Genomic DNA, 18,444 nt, shown 5'->3' with positions numbered 1-18,444 from the left:
GAGAAGTGAGCAAGTGTGGTGCTTAAAGACACCGGGAGGTGCTCGCCGTAATCATAAGTTAGTTAACTTAGTTATATCACATCAAAGCTATCACATAGCTTAATCATCTAATAGTGTAAGGGCCTTCCTTCACCCCTTTCTTATATACAAGTTAGATCGCACTACCATTTCGCCTCCATCGTAATTCCCTCCATCATAAGAAAGCATTGCATGTAGCATAGTTTAATTTATCATTTAAGATCGAGATACATTATGTATAGTTTGTAACCCTACGAAGCATTTGTTTTTGTTGTTTTTTTTTTCTTTTGTATTTGTTGCAAACGTTGTGCTTCAACTGCATTTACAAGTAGCATGCATGAAGTGGTCTAATTTAAGATCCTTACAAATAAAAATGCGTACTAAAACAAACAAAATATCAGTATTACAAAATTCAATCAAAACATATTTTTTTCCTTCATTTGTATACCCCCAGAGAGAATTGATACAGAGGACAATAACAATAAGAACACAAATCAATCTAAGCTATGTATCTATAACGTTTTAGGAGAAGAAATCTGAAAGAAAAAAAATGTGTTACTATGGTAGTATGAAGATATTTTCATACTACATTCAATACTTTCCATAGTTTACCATACCAATGTTATGCATTGCTTGCCACAACAGCATTTAAGAATAGTGTGGCCCATATAATAAATTAGTATATAATTAAAGACAGAAAAATAAGAGGAAATCTACTGTACTAAAATTTTTCCGTAAAACTACATAAATAAAAAGGTTGCCTTGCAAGGGAGTAGACGTACCTCCATAACCAAGAATCTGCAGATTTTTCTCTCCACTTCAGTCGTGTAAACTTGGAAAGGAGATACATAAGTTGAAGGCCAGAGAGAATAGAATCGCAGCAGTTTGAGCAACTTGGTCTCAGGATTTTTGAGCAAATAATTCACACGTCAATACATCATCCATAGATGTTGGTGTCCGTCCAGCACCTATGACTGGTATGAGGTTGAAGAACCGATCAACATGAACTGTTGGATTTGACTCAGCAAGCTCATTGAAAGCACGAGAGAATATGATTGACGCAGCCTCCAGAGTAATATTAAGGCTAGTTGGAAAATAGAACCTTAGATTCTACAAAAACGATACAATATGTCAGAATATTCATTGAAGTCAACCAATGGATCAAAGAAAATCATAATACACAATGGACCAAAAAACACCTGACGAAAAACAACTTTTGTCAAGTAATCTTTTTGCGGTAACTTTTCCAGATTAACTAACCTTTATATCTTCCCAACAGAATGCACTATCCAAGAGAATTTCATTGAGAAGATAAATGCAGAATTTGGAAACCAATTCCAAGTTCTCCTCCGTAATCTGATTTCCTAGCAAGCAGGAAGAAATATTCCGAGCAAGTTCATTTGTTATAGACAACACGGTCACACATACTTTTCCATTAACAATGCATTTCTGAATGCAAGACTTGTGCCAGTGTTCATGCTGGAAACCCCAGTCTGTAGGAATATACAACCTCGGTGAGTCATGAGGAGTTTGTTCCACTGTATCTAAAGTCTCTTGAACATAAAGAATAGGTTTTACTTCAACAAGTGCTCTGCAAAGGAAATACTGAAAATTAAAAACGAAAATGAAAGAAACAAACTTCAAAAATATCATAAGCCTCGTTTTACTCAATTTTGAAAACCAATAAAACAGAGCCAAAAATAATCATTTAAAATAATTCATCTTTAGTAATTTTTCCTCTTATCTTTCCTAATTTTTGATATTTTAAAATGAGCATTGAACATTAAATAAATAAATAAATTACGATGAAAAGAAAAGCATCATTACAAGGATATCCATATAAATGCTTACCCTTTAGGAAGATTGGGTACATTAACATACAAAAAAATGGAATCAAGCAATTTTGACAAACTAGCTTTATCGGAATGCCTCATTTCCTCAAGTACACCATGGAACTTCTCCTCTATTCTCCTTCTCTCCTCTGGTTGTATCCGAGTTGAACAATACGTAACAAATATAACAGAAGAAGTAGATACTGAAGATCTAAAACATTCAGCCACTGCTTCACAATTTTTTAATGCTTGTTCCAGCTCCTGTGTAGCACCCCCACTACAAAGCGTCATAGTGGGAGGGTCAAGCCCCAATTGTCCGGCCATGTAAAGAATTTCCTTATGCAAAGTTGCCTGGTGTGGTCAACTTCAAACTAGTTAGGAAGCAGAATTTATTTTGTTCTTCTATTTACAATAGCTACGTTAAAATAAAAATGTAACTATAACATATATATGGATTAGACTCCCTATGGTACAAGCAAACCTAGAAGTGCTTTTTTTAACTAAGATTGAACACAATTAAGAATATACACATAGCAATAGGATAATATGGTCCAGGCACAACCAAAAACAACAATTACGCCTTTTCCATTATGCTTATATAAAAAGATACCACCAACATATACGTGAAGGTGTGGACCACAGAGTAAAGGATGAGGGCAACGGCTGACAGCAGTAAGTGGCAGCTGGAATCATGGTAATGGTTTAATTTAATTTTCTTACTCTTAGTCTTGATCCACATTGACATTCGGAGGAATTATTCTTTTGCCTTATTTCTAATTAGAAAACCTACCACCTTATGGAACAGTCAGACCCATTACAAAATATATGGTAAAGAAACTATTAGTCTATCACAATAACATAGTGATTATAGCTAATATAGAAAGAAAAACAATACAGTATTGAAAATAGTATTTACTAAAAGTTAAAACACAATCAACAGAAAGAACACAAAAAGGACAAGATAAGACATCCAAACACCAAGGAAGCTAATTACCTAAACAGATTCCAAGTGGCAACAAACAAAGTAATAATTACAAAAAAGATTGACGAAAAGAGTTCAAAGCTATGTCAATCCTCTTCCCCAAATAAACAGCTTGAGAAAATGCATTTTAAAATACAAATATTTTGCACAGAAGCTCTCTAGCTGCTCCCTTTTTTTTTAAGCTCTCTAGCAACTTTTAAAACACCAAGAACTAGCTTGACCACCTTTTTTGAGATCCTCTCCACCATCAAAATTTCTAATCAATGTAATAAGAATGCACAAACGAATGCTTAGTTTTATATTTTGAAACATATCGATCAATTTCATTGGACCTCTATAAAGGTTTAGTCAACAGATAAGAAATTACTAGATGGTAATATCTCAAAGTGAAGTGAGAAAAAAGCATAGTAAGTGAACTTAATGAGAACTGTAGACCCGTTACCTAATTAATGTTATTTGCAGGGTTTGAATAAAATAACTCAACGAGTCAAACCATTTTTTGCCGAGTTAAGATCCATAATTTTATTAAAGAGAGGAAATTTTACCTGGCTATATGGTCCAATGCAACTAGGTGCCCAAGATGATATACTCTGCACATGAAGAACTCTTTTCGTTTGGTCATTTGCCACCAGAACTTCAATATATGCATTCCCCAATTGCACTTGCTGTAGAGGCAGTTCAACTGTACTGCGTGATGGAACACCAAAAGGGCACTTTTCCTGTGTTATGAAACTCACATACGTTTCGTTAGCCAAACCAAATCCATTCATATCAGCAAGATAGAGATGAATATAGAGCACATTTTTCCATCCACAACCACGTGCAAGAAGTTCTGATTCTATTTTCCTAAGAACAGTCTTCAGATCGTCCTGCAGACCTGCCAACCAAAGACTTGACCATGTAACTCACAATAAATATTGGCTGAAATTTGAAAATATAAATGACAGTTTTTCCTTTAAAACTGAGTATATTCAATCAACCTGGAGAAGTACCACATGAATTTTGCAACCAGCAACAGATCAAAAATGTATTCTGCATCCTTGAACATGAAATTTGAAGTCTATCATCTGGAACCTCATCAAGTATATGATTGTCACTAGATACATCAGCAACAGATTGTAATATGTCACAATTTTGAAAGCAATCTCCTTGAATTTCGAATAGAAGGCCCCCTTTCTCATGGTCAACTAAATTGGTGTTGTCACAGATACTACCAAGAGAAGAGGTTTTTGCCTTATACTTCAAATGGAAGGAAACAGGATGGAGGATCCCCACTGGTGCTATGGAATCTGATGAGTGCATCACAACTTCGAATTTGTCAAGGACAATCCTAGCGTTCTGGAAAACTCATATGTTATTTGGTAGCCCAAAAATGTTATAAGCATACTAACTTGACCAAAGTTTGAGAATGATTTACCATGATGAGAAAGCAAATTTATTCACCTACACATTTCTAAAATGAGTGTCTGACTTGGACATTCTTGTAAATAAAAACTTAGGAAAATTAGATTTATTACAATTCAGACTTCCTTTCTCTCAGCTGGCAACCATATGCACAATAGGTCTGTCTACAAGGAAGCCTCGTTGAAATTGTTTACACTAAATTGCCTTGATTTTTTTTTTAACAATAAATTGCCTTGATTGAACGATCAAATGTGGTCCAGACTATTTTGTAGCTAACATATATTTTTTTAGGAAATAAATACTTTCATTGAGAATGAATGAATATAGGGGCAAGGGCATACACAAACCAAGCCCTCAAAAAACTTCTAAAGAAAGGGGCTACAACTATGTTGAATTTTTCCTAGCAAATAATTATCAAAAGTCTTCAAAGTCAAAGCCCAAAGAAAAACATGAAACCTCACCAAAAGACCAAGACTCACAAGTTACAAGGGTCCCTCTCCACACCCCTAAAAGCTATTTTGTGGCTAACATGGATGGAAAAAAAGTATAGCCTTCTGAAAAAGGAGTTTTTGTTTTCTCAAAATGTGGTCGTCTAACTTGCATCCAACCAGTTTAAATGGGATTCCTCCCTACTTTCTTTGCCTATCTTGTGTCAATCATCCAAGCTAGGCCCAACGAACTATCAAAGTAGAAGTCTTTTAATCTTATCCGCACTATGACCCCAGAAAACAGTAATCAGATTAGGCCTAAAGGAGAGGCCAAGAAAATAAGGCAACATATCACCTTCACGCTCAACCAACGCAACCCAGCTAAAAATGATTATCAATATCATAGTTAAGACCCAGAAGCTATTGTGCATATGGTTGTTAACCACGCAATACAGAAAAACATAGCAAGCACATTACGTCCAGTGAACTGACTTAGTGATGTATTGCAATTGCATTACACGGATGTTAAATGACTAAGACTAAGTCCCAAGTAACACACAAATGTTGTTCCAACAATAAAACAACCAATCGTACCCCTCTGCCAGTAATGAGAAATTTCAGATAGCCAATGGCTCTTTAGCCCCAATTGCTGGCAAAGGACAAATAGTTCTCTTTAATGGTTTCTCTCTCCAGGATGTTTTGCATGTGCTTAAGTTGTCTTACAATTTGTGATCAATTAGTAAGATCATCCGTGAGCAGCACTGTAAAGCTACCTTCTTACATGAATCCATTTGTTTTCAAGACTTGAGCTCGGGAAGGACAATTGGCACTGCCATTCCCAAGTGGTTATGAATCCAATTTATTGCTTTGCTCTATTTTTTGGGAGGCAAAACAGAGCATTCTTCAAAATGTACACCTTTACCATTGTTGCTATTTCTCCTTTCAAAATCTTTAAGTTCATTCTTCAACCACTCCCTTCTCCGTGAAATGGATGACAGGTGCTTTTGGTGTTGTCGCAAAAAGTCCCAAAGTGTATCTGCAAAGTTCTGCCATTCCCAAGTGGTTTCACTGGTTGGAACATGAACGAATAGTCTACCCCCCAATTTAGGCCATATTGCGCATCTCATAGCCCATGTGCCTGATGTGTTGATCATTGAAAGTTTAGTTATGCCAGCAACATCTTTTCCTTCTTTTTTCGGAAAAGCTTGAAATTGGCTTCTTCGTCAACTCCGAATTATCGTCCACGAACCAAGTGATTTGCACTTCGGATAGAACCATATGCTTGTTGTTTATAGAAGGCTGTTTTAACTTTCTGTTAGCTTTTCTAGCTATTAAAAAGTGGTTATACAAGGCTATTCAAGACTTAAAATCCCCTACAAATATTTGGTATTAGGCTATATGATGCACTATTATCGAAAAAAATAATAAAATAAAAATAAAAATTTCCTTCGTATTACAGCAACGTTCCTAATACACAGAAAATTAAAACAGCTTAAACAGAAAATGTAGAGGGCGTCAAATCCCCTAAAAATGTAGGGGATTAGGCCAAATGTGAGGAATGCTAATTATTCTTTCCTTGTAATTGGGAGCCCTAGAGGCAAAGTGGTGGCTTGAGGAGGGCTTAGACAAGGAGCCCCTTTGTCCCCTTTTTGTTCCTCTTGGTGGTGGATATTCTGAGTAGAACTGTGGGTAAGTGTGTGGGATGGCAATGTTATTACTCCCTTTCAAGTGGGTGGTAAATAAGGATAGGATTCCCTTTCACATCTTCAGTTTGCTGATGATACAATCTTTTTCTGCTCTAGTAGTGAGGCCTCTTTTTTTATATTGAACCATATCATGGCTTTTTCTAAGGAGATTTCTGGTTTGGTCCTCCTCCTGGAAGCAATCCTAAGTCGATTGCTTTGTGGGATCCGATGGTAGATAAAGTGAGAAGAAGGTTAGCCTCTTGGAAAAAAGGTTTCTTTTCCAAAGCAGGCAGGCTTACTTTGCTTAGAATTGTCTTGTCAGGTATGCCTGTTTACTTATTTTCCCTTTTTAGAGCCCCTTGTAAGATTTGTAAGGATATGGAGAGATTGATGCATGATTTCTTTTGGGAAGGGGTTGAGGAAGGAAAAGGTAAGGGTTCTCACTTGGTTAGGTGAGAAATTGTGTAGATGCCATGGAGGTCTTGAGATTGTAAGCCTTAGGTTACGTAACAAAGCTATTAGGCAAATGATTATGGCATTATTTCTCTGAGCCCAACTCTATTTGGCAAAAGATTATTGCTAGTATTTATGGCCCCCATCCTTTCAAGTGGTTGTCTAACCATTAAAGGTATGCACCGGGACTTGTAAAAGGATATTTCAAAAGAGCACCCATCATTTGTTAACCTTATTCATTGTGCGGTGGGAAAGGAGGGACACTTTTTTTTATATAAATAAAGACAAAATTTTTGAGATGATGAAAAAATTACAAGGGTGGAAAAAGCCAAGTCCCAAGAAAATCACATTACAAAAAAGGATCCCAGATAAGGTTAATAACACCCAATGAATAATTACAAAACCCTTTCAATAACGAAGCCCAAAGAAAAATGCGATAGCAAACGAGAGATCGAAGATCTTTACAGTCCCTCTCCACACCTCTAAAAATCCTATTATTCCGTTCTCCCAATAAAACCACAAGATCGCACAAATGCTAGCACTCCAAAGAAATTTGCCTTTCTCCCCAACGAGTAGATTGAGGAGGTATTCCTCAATCAAATTACCTACAATTATGGGACGAGCAGTTTCCTTACCAAACGTCTAAGCAAAGTAATCCCAGATAGTAATCGCACAATCACAACTCCAAATGATATGGTCCAAATTTTCTGATGCCTTATCATAGATAATGTAGCAAAAAGGGCCAACTAACGAGGACATAATTCTGGCAAATCTGTCAAATCTGTCAAACGAATTGGCACGACCGTGAAGCACCTATCAAGAAAAGAATCTCACCTTTCTAGGAATCTTAATCCTCCATAGAATTAAAAAGACCGACTTACTAGAATGGAAAGGATCCACCAAGGTTTGAAAGAAATATTTGTAGGAATAGAAAGGTGGGATCACTAGGTGAGGGATACTTATTTTTAGGAAGATCATAGGGTGGGGGAGAGACCTCTATGTGCTCTATCTTCCCTGAAAAACCACTTTATTGATAATTTTCTTGTTTGGTCTTGGAGCTCATGTTCTTTTTCATTCAAGTTCAGTCATCCACTTTCCAATATGAAAACGTTGAATGTGGCCTCTCTTCTTGGCTTACACAAAGGCAATTTTTTAGGCTTGGGAGAAAGGATGTGAGAGTCTGGATTCCCAATCCTTTGGAGAGATTCTTCAAATTATGGTTGATCATTCTCCTGTAGGTGTCACAATCTTCTTAGTTCTTTGAAGAATTAAAATTCCAAGGAAAGTGAGATTCTTTACCTGGCAAGTTCTTCATGGTCATGCTAACACGATGGATTAGCTGATGAGGAAGTTGTCTTGGCTTGTTGGATCATTCTGTTGTCTTATTTATTAGAAGGTGGAGGAAGACCTGGATCATATCCTTTGGCAGTGTGAGTATACTAGTTCTATTTGGGATGTTTTTCCAAATGTTTGGCTTCTTTGTGGCTTGTCAGAGGGATATCAAAAGTATGATCGAGGAGCTCCTCCTCAATCCACCGCAGGGGAAGAATGGTCGTTTTTTATAGTTTGTTGGGGCATGTGCTACTTTTATGGACTTTATGGGGAGCAAAATAATAGGACTTTTCGAGGAAGGGATAGGGGCCCTAGTGAGATCTAGTCTCTTGTTCGCTATCATGTTTCTTCGTGGGCTTCAATTTTGAAGACCTATTGTAACTACTCCATAGGCATTCTTTTGCATAGTTGGAGGTCCTTTTTGTAGAAGTGTTCCTCTCTTTAGCGGGCTTTGTTTTTTTGTATGCCTATGCTTGAAGACTTTCTTTTTTTTTTCTCAATGAAAGTAGTTTTTTCTATCAAAAACAAAACAAAACGAAACAAAACAAAACATACTACGATACTAACTGTTAACCAGCACTGCATAGGATAAAAAACTTAGAACATACCTTAAAAAGAGGGCAATCAAGGGTCAACGTTTCATATTCTCCACCTTCACCACATACATTGATCCCATATAATCTGTCCAAAGGACTGCAAAATTAATAATTCTGCACTGCTAAAGTTGCTTGCCAAACTACCATTCAAAAGTTAACATATCATCATTAATTACCTGTTCAACTTGTGTAAATCTGAATCCAAAGATGTTAATTCTTTCCCCAAGTGCTTCACAGGATCCAATCCCATTGCTGCAACCTTAGTAGACCAAAGTAATTTAAAGCCATCAAAATAAATAGAAGGGATTTGTTTCACTTGATTATATATATCAAGTCATTGAAGTTTAAGTGCATTATTAGAGAAATCCATTCCAAAGGTGCCTACAAAAGCTTTCATTTTGGTGAAGACAATGTTTATGTTTTTATACTTCAATTGGAAGATGATACTATTCTTTTTTGTAAAGATGATGACAGTATGTTTAATAAATTAACGCACACAGTTGATGTTTTTCTAATGGATATAGGGGCTTCTTCTTTTTTTTAAGACTATGTCTGCCAACCAGTGATGGCTGACATGGGGTTGAAAGTTTGTAAAACAGAAACAAGCCTCTTTATTAATGATAATGAGACTAAATTGGAAGAAGTTGGTTTTCTTGAAACTTTTTTTTCTTTTTGAAAAGGATACGAGTCTCACTATTATTAATATTGAAAAATAATGAGACAAAGCTCAAAGTACATGAGGGATATACAAAGAGGAATAGGGGAAGGGAGGATCAACAGACGCACCCAGACATCTCAACTAGGTTGACACCCCCTTAGCGCCCTCATCACATCCAAAAAACGACAATACAAGATCAAACAAAAAGCCACAAATACAAAGCCAAACAAAATGATAAAATAATCTGTCCAAGGAAAAATCATAAATCATAGGCAGCAGGCCGAGAACAAAGAAGAATAAGAATAATAAGCCTTGATTGATTGACCAAAAACTGTTGAAGCAGAGGGCTGATCCGAAAGTCCTGATGATGATAATGATAATGAGATGGGGCTGAAAGTAAATTGGAAGAAGTTGGTTTTATGTGGAATCAATATAGATGAATCAAAGGTTTGCCAATTGGCCTCAAGACTGAATTGCAAAGTTGAAGTATTACCGTTTAACTATTGGGTCTCCCACTTGGTGTCATCCCAAAAAGGAATTATCCTGACAACCAATTTTAAAGAAAAATCATGAAAAGATTGACAGATGAAAGAGTTTTTCTTCATCTAGAGGAGGGTGTTTAACTCTTTGTTCATCTGCTTTGTCAAGTATTCCTCTTTACTACTTATCTGTGTTTTTTATGCCTACATCTGTTAGGGCTAGTGCTATGTTGGAAACAATGATGCGTTCCTTCTTTTGTCTTGGTAATAACTAATAAGGGAAGTAAAATTAATCTAGTTAGATGAGTCTTGCTTCAAAAGCTCAAGTTGATGGGCCTCACACAGGGAGCGTTGAACAGAAGGAATATGGCTCTTTTAGCAAAATGGGGATTGGAAAAATGAACCACTCCATGGGTAGGATCTTAAAACGTCAAAACTCTTGGGAGATGTGCCTCCCGGGTTTTGTCGTGGGAGTTATGGAAAGAAAGAAAACACAAAAATGTTTGAAGATAAGTCCAATTCTCTGGATAATTAGCTACTTTTTTATGGTGCCTTAACACAAGGATGTCTTTTGTATCAATAGCCTAGTGTCACGAGGCAGCACTTGATGGAAAATTTTTCGTTTTACCTCATGTGGCCTAATGATACTCTTCATAGTAAACCCTTCCTTAATACCCAATTTTCAAACTCTCACTGTCCCACATGTCATGCTCAGAATAACAGTTCAACAATACCTATTATCACTCACTCGACCACACACATACACAAGTAATGGCCCACACACATAGACGAGTAATGAGAGAGAGCGCATCAAGAGATGGTAGCAATATCTTCTAGTTGTCTTTATTCATAAAGCCACAAGTCTACAGCAGGCCTACACTTCTAGTTACAAGAATGCAAGGATTACACACATTGCAAGGATTGCCATGTACATGCCAAAAGCTAATCCTTTTATAAGGGTGGGGAGAGAGCTAGATGGAGAGGTTAGTGGAGCGAATGGGATGGCGGGGTTGGACATTTTTTTATAGAAACAACTTTCATTAAGAAAGAATATAAGGGAATACAAAAAAACAAGTGCACCAAAACACACAAACTAAAAGAAACGAGTCGCTTTATTCATATGGATATAAATTAAAAAGGACTAATGCTTTAAGTACACGAGGGTTATACAAAAAGCATAAACAGGATCAGCATGCACACCCAAACATCCCAACTAGGTTGACACCCCCTTAGCACCCTTATCATATCCTTCAAACAAACATAAAAAATCTCGACCAAGGCTTATATATTCAGCCATTACAAAAAGGACAAAAAGGACAAAAAGACTATAAATCACTAGCCTTACAAAGGTTTCAACATTGAAACCTACAAAAGACCTATATCAAAAAGCACAAAAAAGAATTTAACTCAAAACAAGTAGATTAAGCTGGGAAAATATAAACTCTCCAAAGTACATTTCTTGAATGTTGTAGCTCTCAAAAGGCTTGGAGAAGGAACACCACGAGGAGGTATTCTTACGAGCAACTTCAAAGCAATCCAACCAAGCAAAATATTTATCATGGAATACCTTTAGCCTTTGGTTCTCTCAAACCATAATTCTAGCAACAGCGACTTTTTACCACATGTAACCAAAGGCAGTCCCCAAGCCACGGGCCCATGAGTGCCAACCACACTGCTAGGCCCCCAAATATTGTTTAAATACAGCAGAAGAAATAAAGAAAATAATAGAGCCACATGTGGGAGTTTAGGAGAGGAAGGAAGTTGGGGACCATTCAGTGGGGATCGGTAGTTAGTTAGCAAAATAGAATAAAAGAGGATGAAAGAGAAAGGAGGGGGGTATCAAAGATATTTTCTGGAGAAGGGAAGAGGCTGCAATCCTCCTTGCGTGGGAAGGAAAGCGGAGGGTCCAGGTTCTATTGTTTGATCTTCGTTTTTCATTGTATTTTGTTGATCATTGTTCATTGTTGCGTTTTCTGGTTTAGAAATTACTTTAGTAAGTTTTTTTTTTTTTCTTGTGTTTTGGCTGATTGATCATCTGTGATCAAGTTTCTGTGAGTAATTTCATATTTTCCATTTTGTAATTTTTGAGGAAATTCAATGTCTTAAGATACATCTGTAGTATCTTTACACACATGCAAACCAATGCACACTTCCGCATACCTCCCGCACACCCGTTATGCGCATACACCACTACACCATTCGTGACACTAAGCCTATTTAACTTTGGAATTCCTATGATTGGGCCACTAAAAAGGAATATGCATCTTATTAGCATAGATAGTAACTTTCAATTCTTTAAAGTCCATCTTAACTATACTTTCATATTCTCAAGATACCTCTTATTTAGATGATGATGTGTCTCGATGCATTCATGTACCCCTCTTGAATTTAGGTGTTCACAATCTCTATTTGGGGATGTGTTAAAGAGTTGTTGTTGCATGTCTAGGAGGTACCCACTAACAATGCTATTTCATCACAGCTTAATCATTTTGCAAAGCACAAAATCATTTTGAAGTTTGGCGCAAAAGCATAATTTTTGGAAATGATAACTATGAGAAGGCTCTCAAAGGGCTATCTCAAGATATCCTCTCTTTTATATTGCAATGCAAAGTCCCTACTTGGTAAGCTCTTCCCTTGTATATCCTAAAAATTGTGTAATCTAATACGGGACAATTAGGGTTTGAAATGGTGAAATGGTTGGAAAGAAGTAAATTTTCTAATGGTACCGAAAGAGGTTTAAGTGGTGCGGGTTAGGAGGCTCGGGGAGGTTGGCAAACATTTGATTAATATTCCAATATGTTGAGATAGGGAGGGTAGGAGAGCTCCTAACTCTCTTCTCCATCTTAAAATCTTTTCAATGCCCCCATACAAATATCAACCATTCACATAAAAAGAACTTCGATGGTCAAATAGGCAGGGGAGAACAAAGATGTCTAACTACTGGTTCGGAAATTAATTCTGGCCATCTGCAGACGGATGCATATCCCTACACACTTCAAATTTTTAAGTGATAAAAAGGATAAAAATAAAAATAAGATACAATAAAGCACAATTAAAAATGTTAGAATAAAATAGTGAAAGCACAATTCGAACTTTTAGTATAAAATATTGCTCTGAACCTTCGAACATTATCCATGTTAAAAAAAGATAAACATACTAAAACATCCATTATCTTTACAAAATGAATTAAGTTTTCTATCACATCTAGCCAGAGCACAAAATAGGTTAATGATGGAAAAATCTTTACGACTAATTAGACAGACCGTGCATGTGTAATTTAATGCAAGACAGACAGACAGACAGAGAGAATTAATCGTACTATACCTTCACCGTGATGGCCAAAATTCCATTGTTTATCTAGTTCAAAAGAAGAGGGGAAGACTTAAATGAGTTGAATCCAAATGTTGCATGTCCATTTCATAGCTCATATAAATGTTATATACCATTTCGTGTAGAAGCAAAGATTGATCCTGTTTCCACAAATATGCTAAAGAAACAAGTCCTAGCCTTGAACAAACACTCTCTACCCGCAATCTTTGATAATCAGATGCAATGGCACCAGAGGATACTGCCATGACACTAGGTAATTGCTTCTTCACTTCATTTAACAAAATATACATATCTTCCACTTCATCACCTGGAGTTATTCTATAGTTAAGCTTCTGATGCCTAGAATAATCCAGAAAATAATAACCATAAGAAAGAAGGGCAACCTAATGCATATATCTTTCCTGTATGAACATACAAACTTTATGATTAATGAAAAAGAAACAATTATGTTCAATGATACAAACTCCCCAAGGAGTGGGAAAAAGAGAAGGGAGACTAGGGCTGCCAGCCAAACATCAATGAAAAACTAGCTTCCATATAATTAAATAGGAGTACAGAATATCAATACAGAAAATGGAAGCCCAGGAAAATGAGATTCAGTGGAAAAAAACAAGAACCAACTAGCTATAACAAAATGAGCTCCTGACAAAGGAAAAGTACTAAAAACCTAACTCCTATGTTACCAAAACTCAAATGAAAACGTTAAACCTAACCAAGGACAAAAACAAGTCTTCAAGTATCCACATCACTATAACCACTCCTAAAATTCTCAAGCAAAATGTTTTGTAAAATTGCAATAATAATTTTATTAAATAAATAAATAACAATAAGCCCTTGTCGAATAGCTTCCCCCAGCCAGAAAAAGATGGTGATGAAATACCACTTCCTCCACAGTGGACCGACAAGATTCTCCAAAACGTAATTTTCAATGCTTTTTCCTGACTTTTTAATGAAAATTGACATGTTTCTTATTCAAAAAAGAAAACGCACGCACCAAAATTTATCTTTTTTATCAAATAAATTATTTTGTTTAATAGGCTTGCCTTGTGGATCCTTGAATTCGCCTTCTAAACAATGGAATTCCCATGCATTCTGCGTAGCTAACAATAATTTGATGTCCAACCTGAAGATTGATAGCCAATAACCCAAATTAGCAATCATGGATTACAGGTGTTCAATTACCTTTGAAATGAAAAGATATATAGATTATAGAAACCCAAAGGAGTGAGGTAACTCAAGGCTCAACTCAAAGGACTGAGTTAACTGTTGTACTTGAGGTAGATAAAATAATGTCGCTTCATACTAACGACAAAAATACAATATACTTTCACATTAGTGGAATGCATGATGCACCAAAAAAGTAACCACTTTCATGATTACTGACAACGACCCAAATCAACCATTGACTTCAAAAATTTAAGTGAACGAGTGTACAATATTTTGCATAAGGAAGAAGGCAGGAAGACTTACAGTTTGATACATGTAACTATCAAGCTCATCCACAGAATCATCGGCAGGCATCAAGTTAGCTAACGCTACAATCTAGACCAAACATAGAACGACACAACCAAGCACAGGCATCAGTTTACAAGAAATTAAAAATCAAACAAACATATATTGAAAAAAGAAGTAAACATAGCAGCCAATCAACAATGTTCTCGAAACCAGACAAAAGAAGAAGAAGAAGAAGAAGAAGAAGAAGAGTAAACATGGGGAATCAAAAGAGAAGACAAAACCTCATGGCCATATTGAATAGACTTCATCATGGCAAAGCAACTGTCTTTGCCACCGCTCACCAATGCCACCACCTTCATCTTCGATCACCCTACCGAAAGAAATTTCTCAGCTTGTTCTTTGGGGTTTAGGTAGCTTCCGGCACTGGTAGAAATGAAGGAAAATTTGTTTCTCCTTCAATCGCTTTTTCAGGGGGCTTTCCACCCAAAGAGAAAATCTGTATTCGTGGTCGGACAAAAAAAATGAATAAAACAAAAATTATTCCATACCTATATCTTAAGAAGCACGTACATGGATAAACATATGCTATACAAATACGATCAGACACAACGATTAAGAACTAAAATAAGAATATATCGAGGATACGTCATTTTTTATTCATTTTTTATACATTTTCTTGTATATATAAATTTAATATAAACATAAACTGTATTCCACCAAAGCATAAAATACACTTTGTTTAAGAACGATTCGCCAAAAGGGTTTTGAATCATCTTCAACAATGGAGGAAGTTTAATTTATATGGAATGATTTGAGACTTGACTTTGGCTTGAGGATGAAGATGACATATTACTTAACTAGCTACCTAAGTATCCAAATTAAAACTAAAGGAGGTTTCAGAAAGAGAGAGGGAAAAAAAAAAGACAAAAAAGTATATGAAAGGCAGAGAGCTTTGGAACTGACGGTGGCGAGGCTGCAGCGAGATTGAGGCGCGGCGGCGACCGGCGTAGGTCTGACGGATGGTGTTGGTCAGTAGAAGAAACGGGAAGAAGGTGGGTGGTGTGAGTTTTGCGTTGGAGACGAAGGGTAGTAGAGCATAGAGATGCGAGCGAAATTCTTAGCTATTTGGTGGTCTTTAGTTAACTTCACTCTTAGTTTATTAACCGAAAAATGATCGTAGTTAGTATCTTTTTAACGATGTGAATTTTCTTTTCTTTTTCCTCTCTCTCTTTCCTCTTCCATTCTCCTTTCTCACTTCTCCTTCCTCTCCTTAAAACCATAAATCTTTGTAGGAAGGGAAAACTCATTTTATAGCATTAGTTTGTAAAAACGAAATCAACCTACTACAGAAATACAAACAAAACATAATCTCTATATTTGTGAATAAATTTCTATTTAAAATTTGTTTTCTTATTGATTGTCATTTTGTAATTCTTTTTTTTTTTTTAATTATCTAGGAATTCTTAAACACGACAGTTATTTCATCATGCTTTGACAGCAGGCATGCTTTGGCTTGCGTAAATGTCCAAAATCTTGAACAATGTTCCATAAAACATGGACGGTGAAAAAATGGCAAAGATGATGGAAAAAATTGATTTAGGATTTTTGAAGTCTAAGATAAAGTTAAGTTCAAACATGGTTTCACATAGAGAGAAAGGAGGGAGGAGAGAAATCGGAAGAGAGAGGAAAAGGGAAAAAATCTACCTCATTAAAAATATAGTATTGAAAGACCTAGGGAAATTTCAAGTCAAATTTGTAGGCGACAAGAATGTGGAATTAGCGAGTATAATATCAATGCTTAAAGTGAGGAAGTTGATAAGGAAGGGGCATACCACCTACCTTGCTGGCGTAGTGGATACCCAAACAATAAGGAACGACCCAAGAAGTGTACCTATAGTTTACAGGTACTAGGATATGTTTCTAGAGGAAATGAGTAGGTTACCCCCAAAAAAGAGAGAGTTTATGACTGGAGTTGTGCTGGGAACAACACCAGTTTCTCAAACTTCTTATTGAATGGCACCAAGCGAGCTGAAGGAGTTAAAGGACCAATTGCAAGAGTTGCTAGAGAAGGGTTATATTCGGCCTAGCACCTCACCTTGGGGAGCCTTTATCTTATTTGTAAAGAAGAAAGATGGATCAATGAGGCTATGTATTGATTACTGACAATTGAACAAGGTAACAATTAAGAACAAGTACCATTTGTTGTGAATAGATGATCTCTTTGATCAACTAAAAGAAGCCTTAGTATTCTCCAAGATAGGCTGGTGTTCAGGCTACCATCAACTAAGGACCAAAGAATCAAACATACCAAAGACAGTCTTTAGAACACGTTATGGGCATTATGAGTTCTTAGTGATGCCTTTTGGATTGATCAATGCTCCAGCTGCTTTTATGGGCTTAATGAATAGTTTGTTTCATCGTTACTTAGATCAATTTGTCATTGTCTTTATTGACGACATTTTGGTTTACTCGCAAGACGCGGCAAGACATGCAGAACACTTAAGGATCATATTACAAACTTAAAGTTGTTTGCAAAGTTTAGCATGTGTGAGTTTTGGTTGAATCAGGTAGTGTTCCTTGGACACATCATATCTTCAGAAGGATTGAACGTAGATTCACAAAAAGTTGAGGCGATTGAGAGTTGGAAACATCCCAAAACAGTTTCAGAGATTCAGAGCTTTCTTGGTTTGACGGGCTACTATAGATGTTTTGTTGAAGGATTTTCCAAGCTAGCTCTTTCTTTGCCAACACTTGCAAAAAAAAGTGATGAAATTTGAGTGGACGCATGAATGCAAGAAGAGTTTCCAAGAGTTAAGACGCAAACTTACTAGTGCACTCATTCTCGCATTACCTACACTAGGCAAAGAATTTGAAATATTTTATGATGAGTCCCGCCAGGTCTAGGATGCGTTCTTATGCAAGAAGGGAAAGTGATAGCCTACACATTCAGACAGTTGAAATTGCATGAATGCAATTTACCCAACACATGATTTAGAATTGGCGACCATTATCCATGCGTCAAAGATTTGGTGGCACTTTCTATTAGGAGAGAAGTGTAACAGTTTCACTAATCACAAGAGCTTGAAGTGTATATTTGATCAAAAGAAGTTGAATTTAAGGCAGAGGCGTTGGATGGAGCTTATTAAGGATTATGATTGCACTATCACATACCATCTCGAGAAAGCTAATGTGGTATCTAATGCGTTGAGCAGAGAAAACTCAAGTAAAGGGAATCTAGCTTTGCTAAGAGTATTGAGAAATTGAAAGGTCATCTTAAAGGCAGGGTCAATTGGGAATTTGGTAGCTCAATTTCAAGTTAAACCCACGTTGAAAGAAGAGATTGTTAAATTGCAACCTAAAGATCTCATGTTGAAAAAGTTGGCAGAAGAAGTAAGGTGTAAAAGACAATTAGATTATATGTTTAAAGGTGATAGTGTGTTGTTAAAGGAAAAGAGAGATTATGTGTTCCCCACAATAAGGCGTTGAAGGAAAGCATCTTAGAAGAAACTCATAGTTCAGCTTATGCGATGCATCCTGGAAGTACTAAGATGTATAGAACTCTGAAAGTCTATTAAGTATGCTGCAAGAAATAGTTGAATTTGTGGCTAATTGTTTAATTTGTTGACAAGTCAAACCACAACGCCAAAAAGTTGGAGGATTATTGTGCCCTTTGTCAAGTCTAGAGTGGAAGTGGGAACATATCATCATGTACTTTTTGTTTAGGTTGCCTAGAATGCTAATGGTTTTGATGGGATATGGGTAATCGTGGATAGATTCACCAAGACCTCATGA

General features: G+C 36.4%; 1 protein-coding gene across 3 annotated transcripts; it reads right to left on the bottom strand.

Moving 5' to 3' along the window:
- Nucleotides 1–421: 421 nt before the first annotated feature.
- LOC101206966 (diphthine--ammonia ligase) lies at nt 422–15,907 on the bottom strand. 3 transcript variants are annotated; one of them, XM_011650706.2, is made up of 13 exons: nt 15,616–15,907; nt 14,934–15,148; nt 14,668–14,739; nt 14,241–14,320; nt 13,311–13,536; nt 13,192–13,224; nt 8,907–8,989; nt 8,743–8,815; nt 3,825–4,170; nt 3,378–3,709; nt 1,870–2,201; nt 1,279–1,609; nt 422–1,128 (listed from the first exon to the last, which is right to left on the bottom strand). In XM_011650706.2, exons 2-13 carry the CDS (start codon nt 15,009–15,011, stop codon nt 919–921), a joined length of 2,196 nt encoding a protein of 731 aa, XP_011649008.1. In that variant the 5' UTR covers nt 15,012–15,148; nt 15,616–15,907; the 3' UTR covers nt 422–918. The 3 variants fall into 3 exon arrangements, with proteins under 3 accessions (XP_011649008.1, XP_004152819.2, XP_011649009.1); XM_004152771.3 differs by having other exon boundaries at nt 3,813–4,170; nt 15,616–15,905; XM_011650707.2 differs by having other exon boundaries at nt 3,813–4,170; nt 13,311–13,504; nt 15,616–15,905.
- Nucleotides 15,908–18,444: the final 2,537 nt, after the last annotated feature.

The sequence above is a fragment of the Cucumis sativus genome, chromosome 2, assembly GCF_000004075.3.
Source record: "Cucumis sativus cultivar 9930 chromosome 2, Cucumber_9930_V3, whole genome shotgun sequence".
Taxonomy (NCBI): Eukaryota; Viridiplantae; Streptophyta; class Magnoliopsida; order Cucurbitales; family Cucurbitaceae; genus Cucumis; species Cucumis sativus.
The sequence above is the reverse complement of the archived record's forward strand: the minus strand, read 5'-3'. Positions and strand labels throughout refer to the sequence as shown.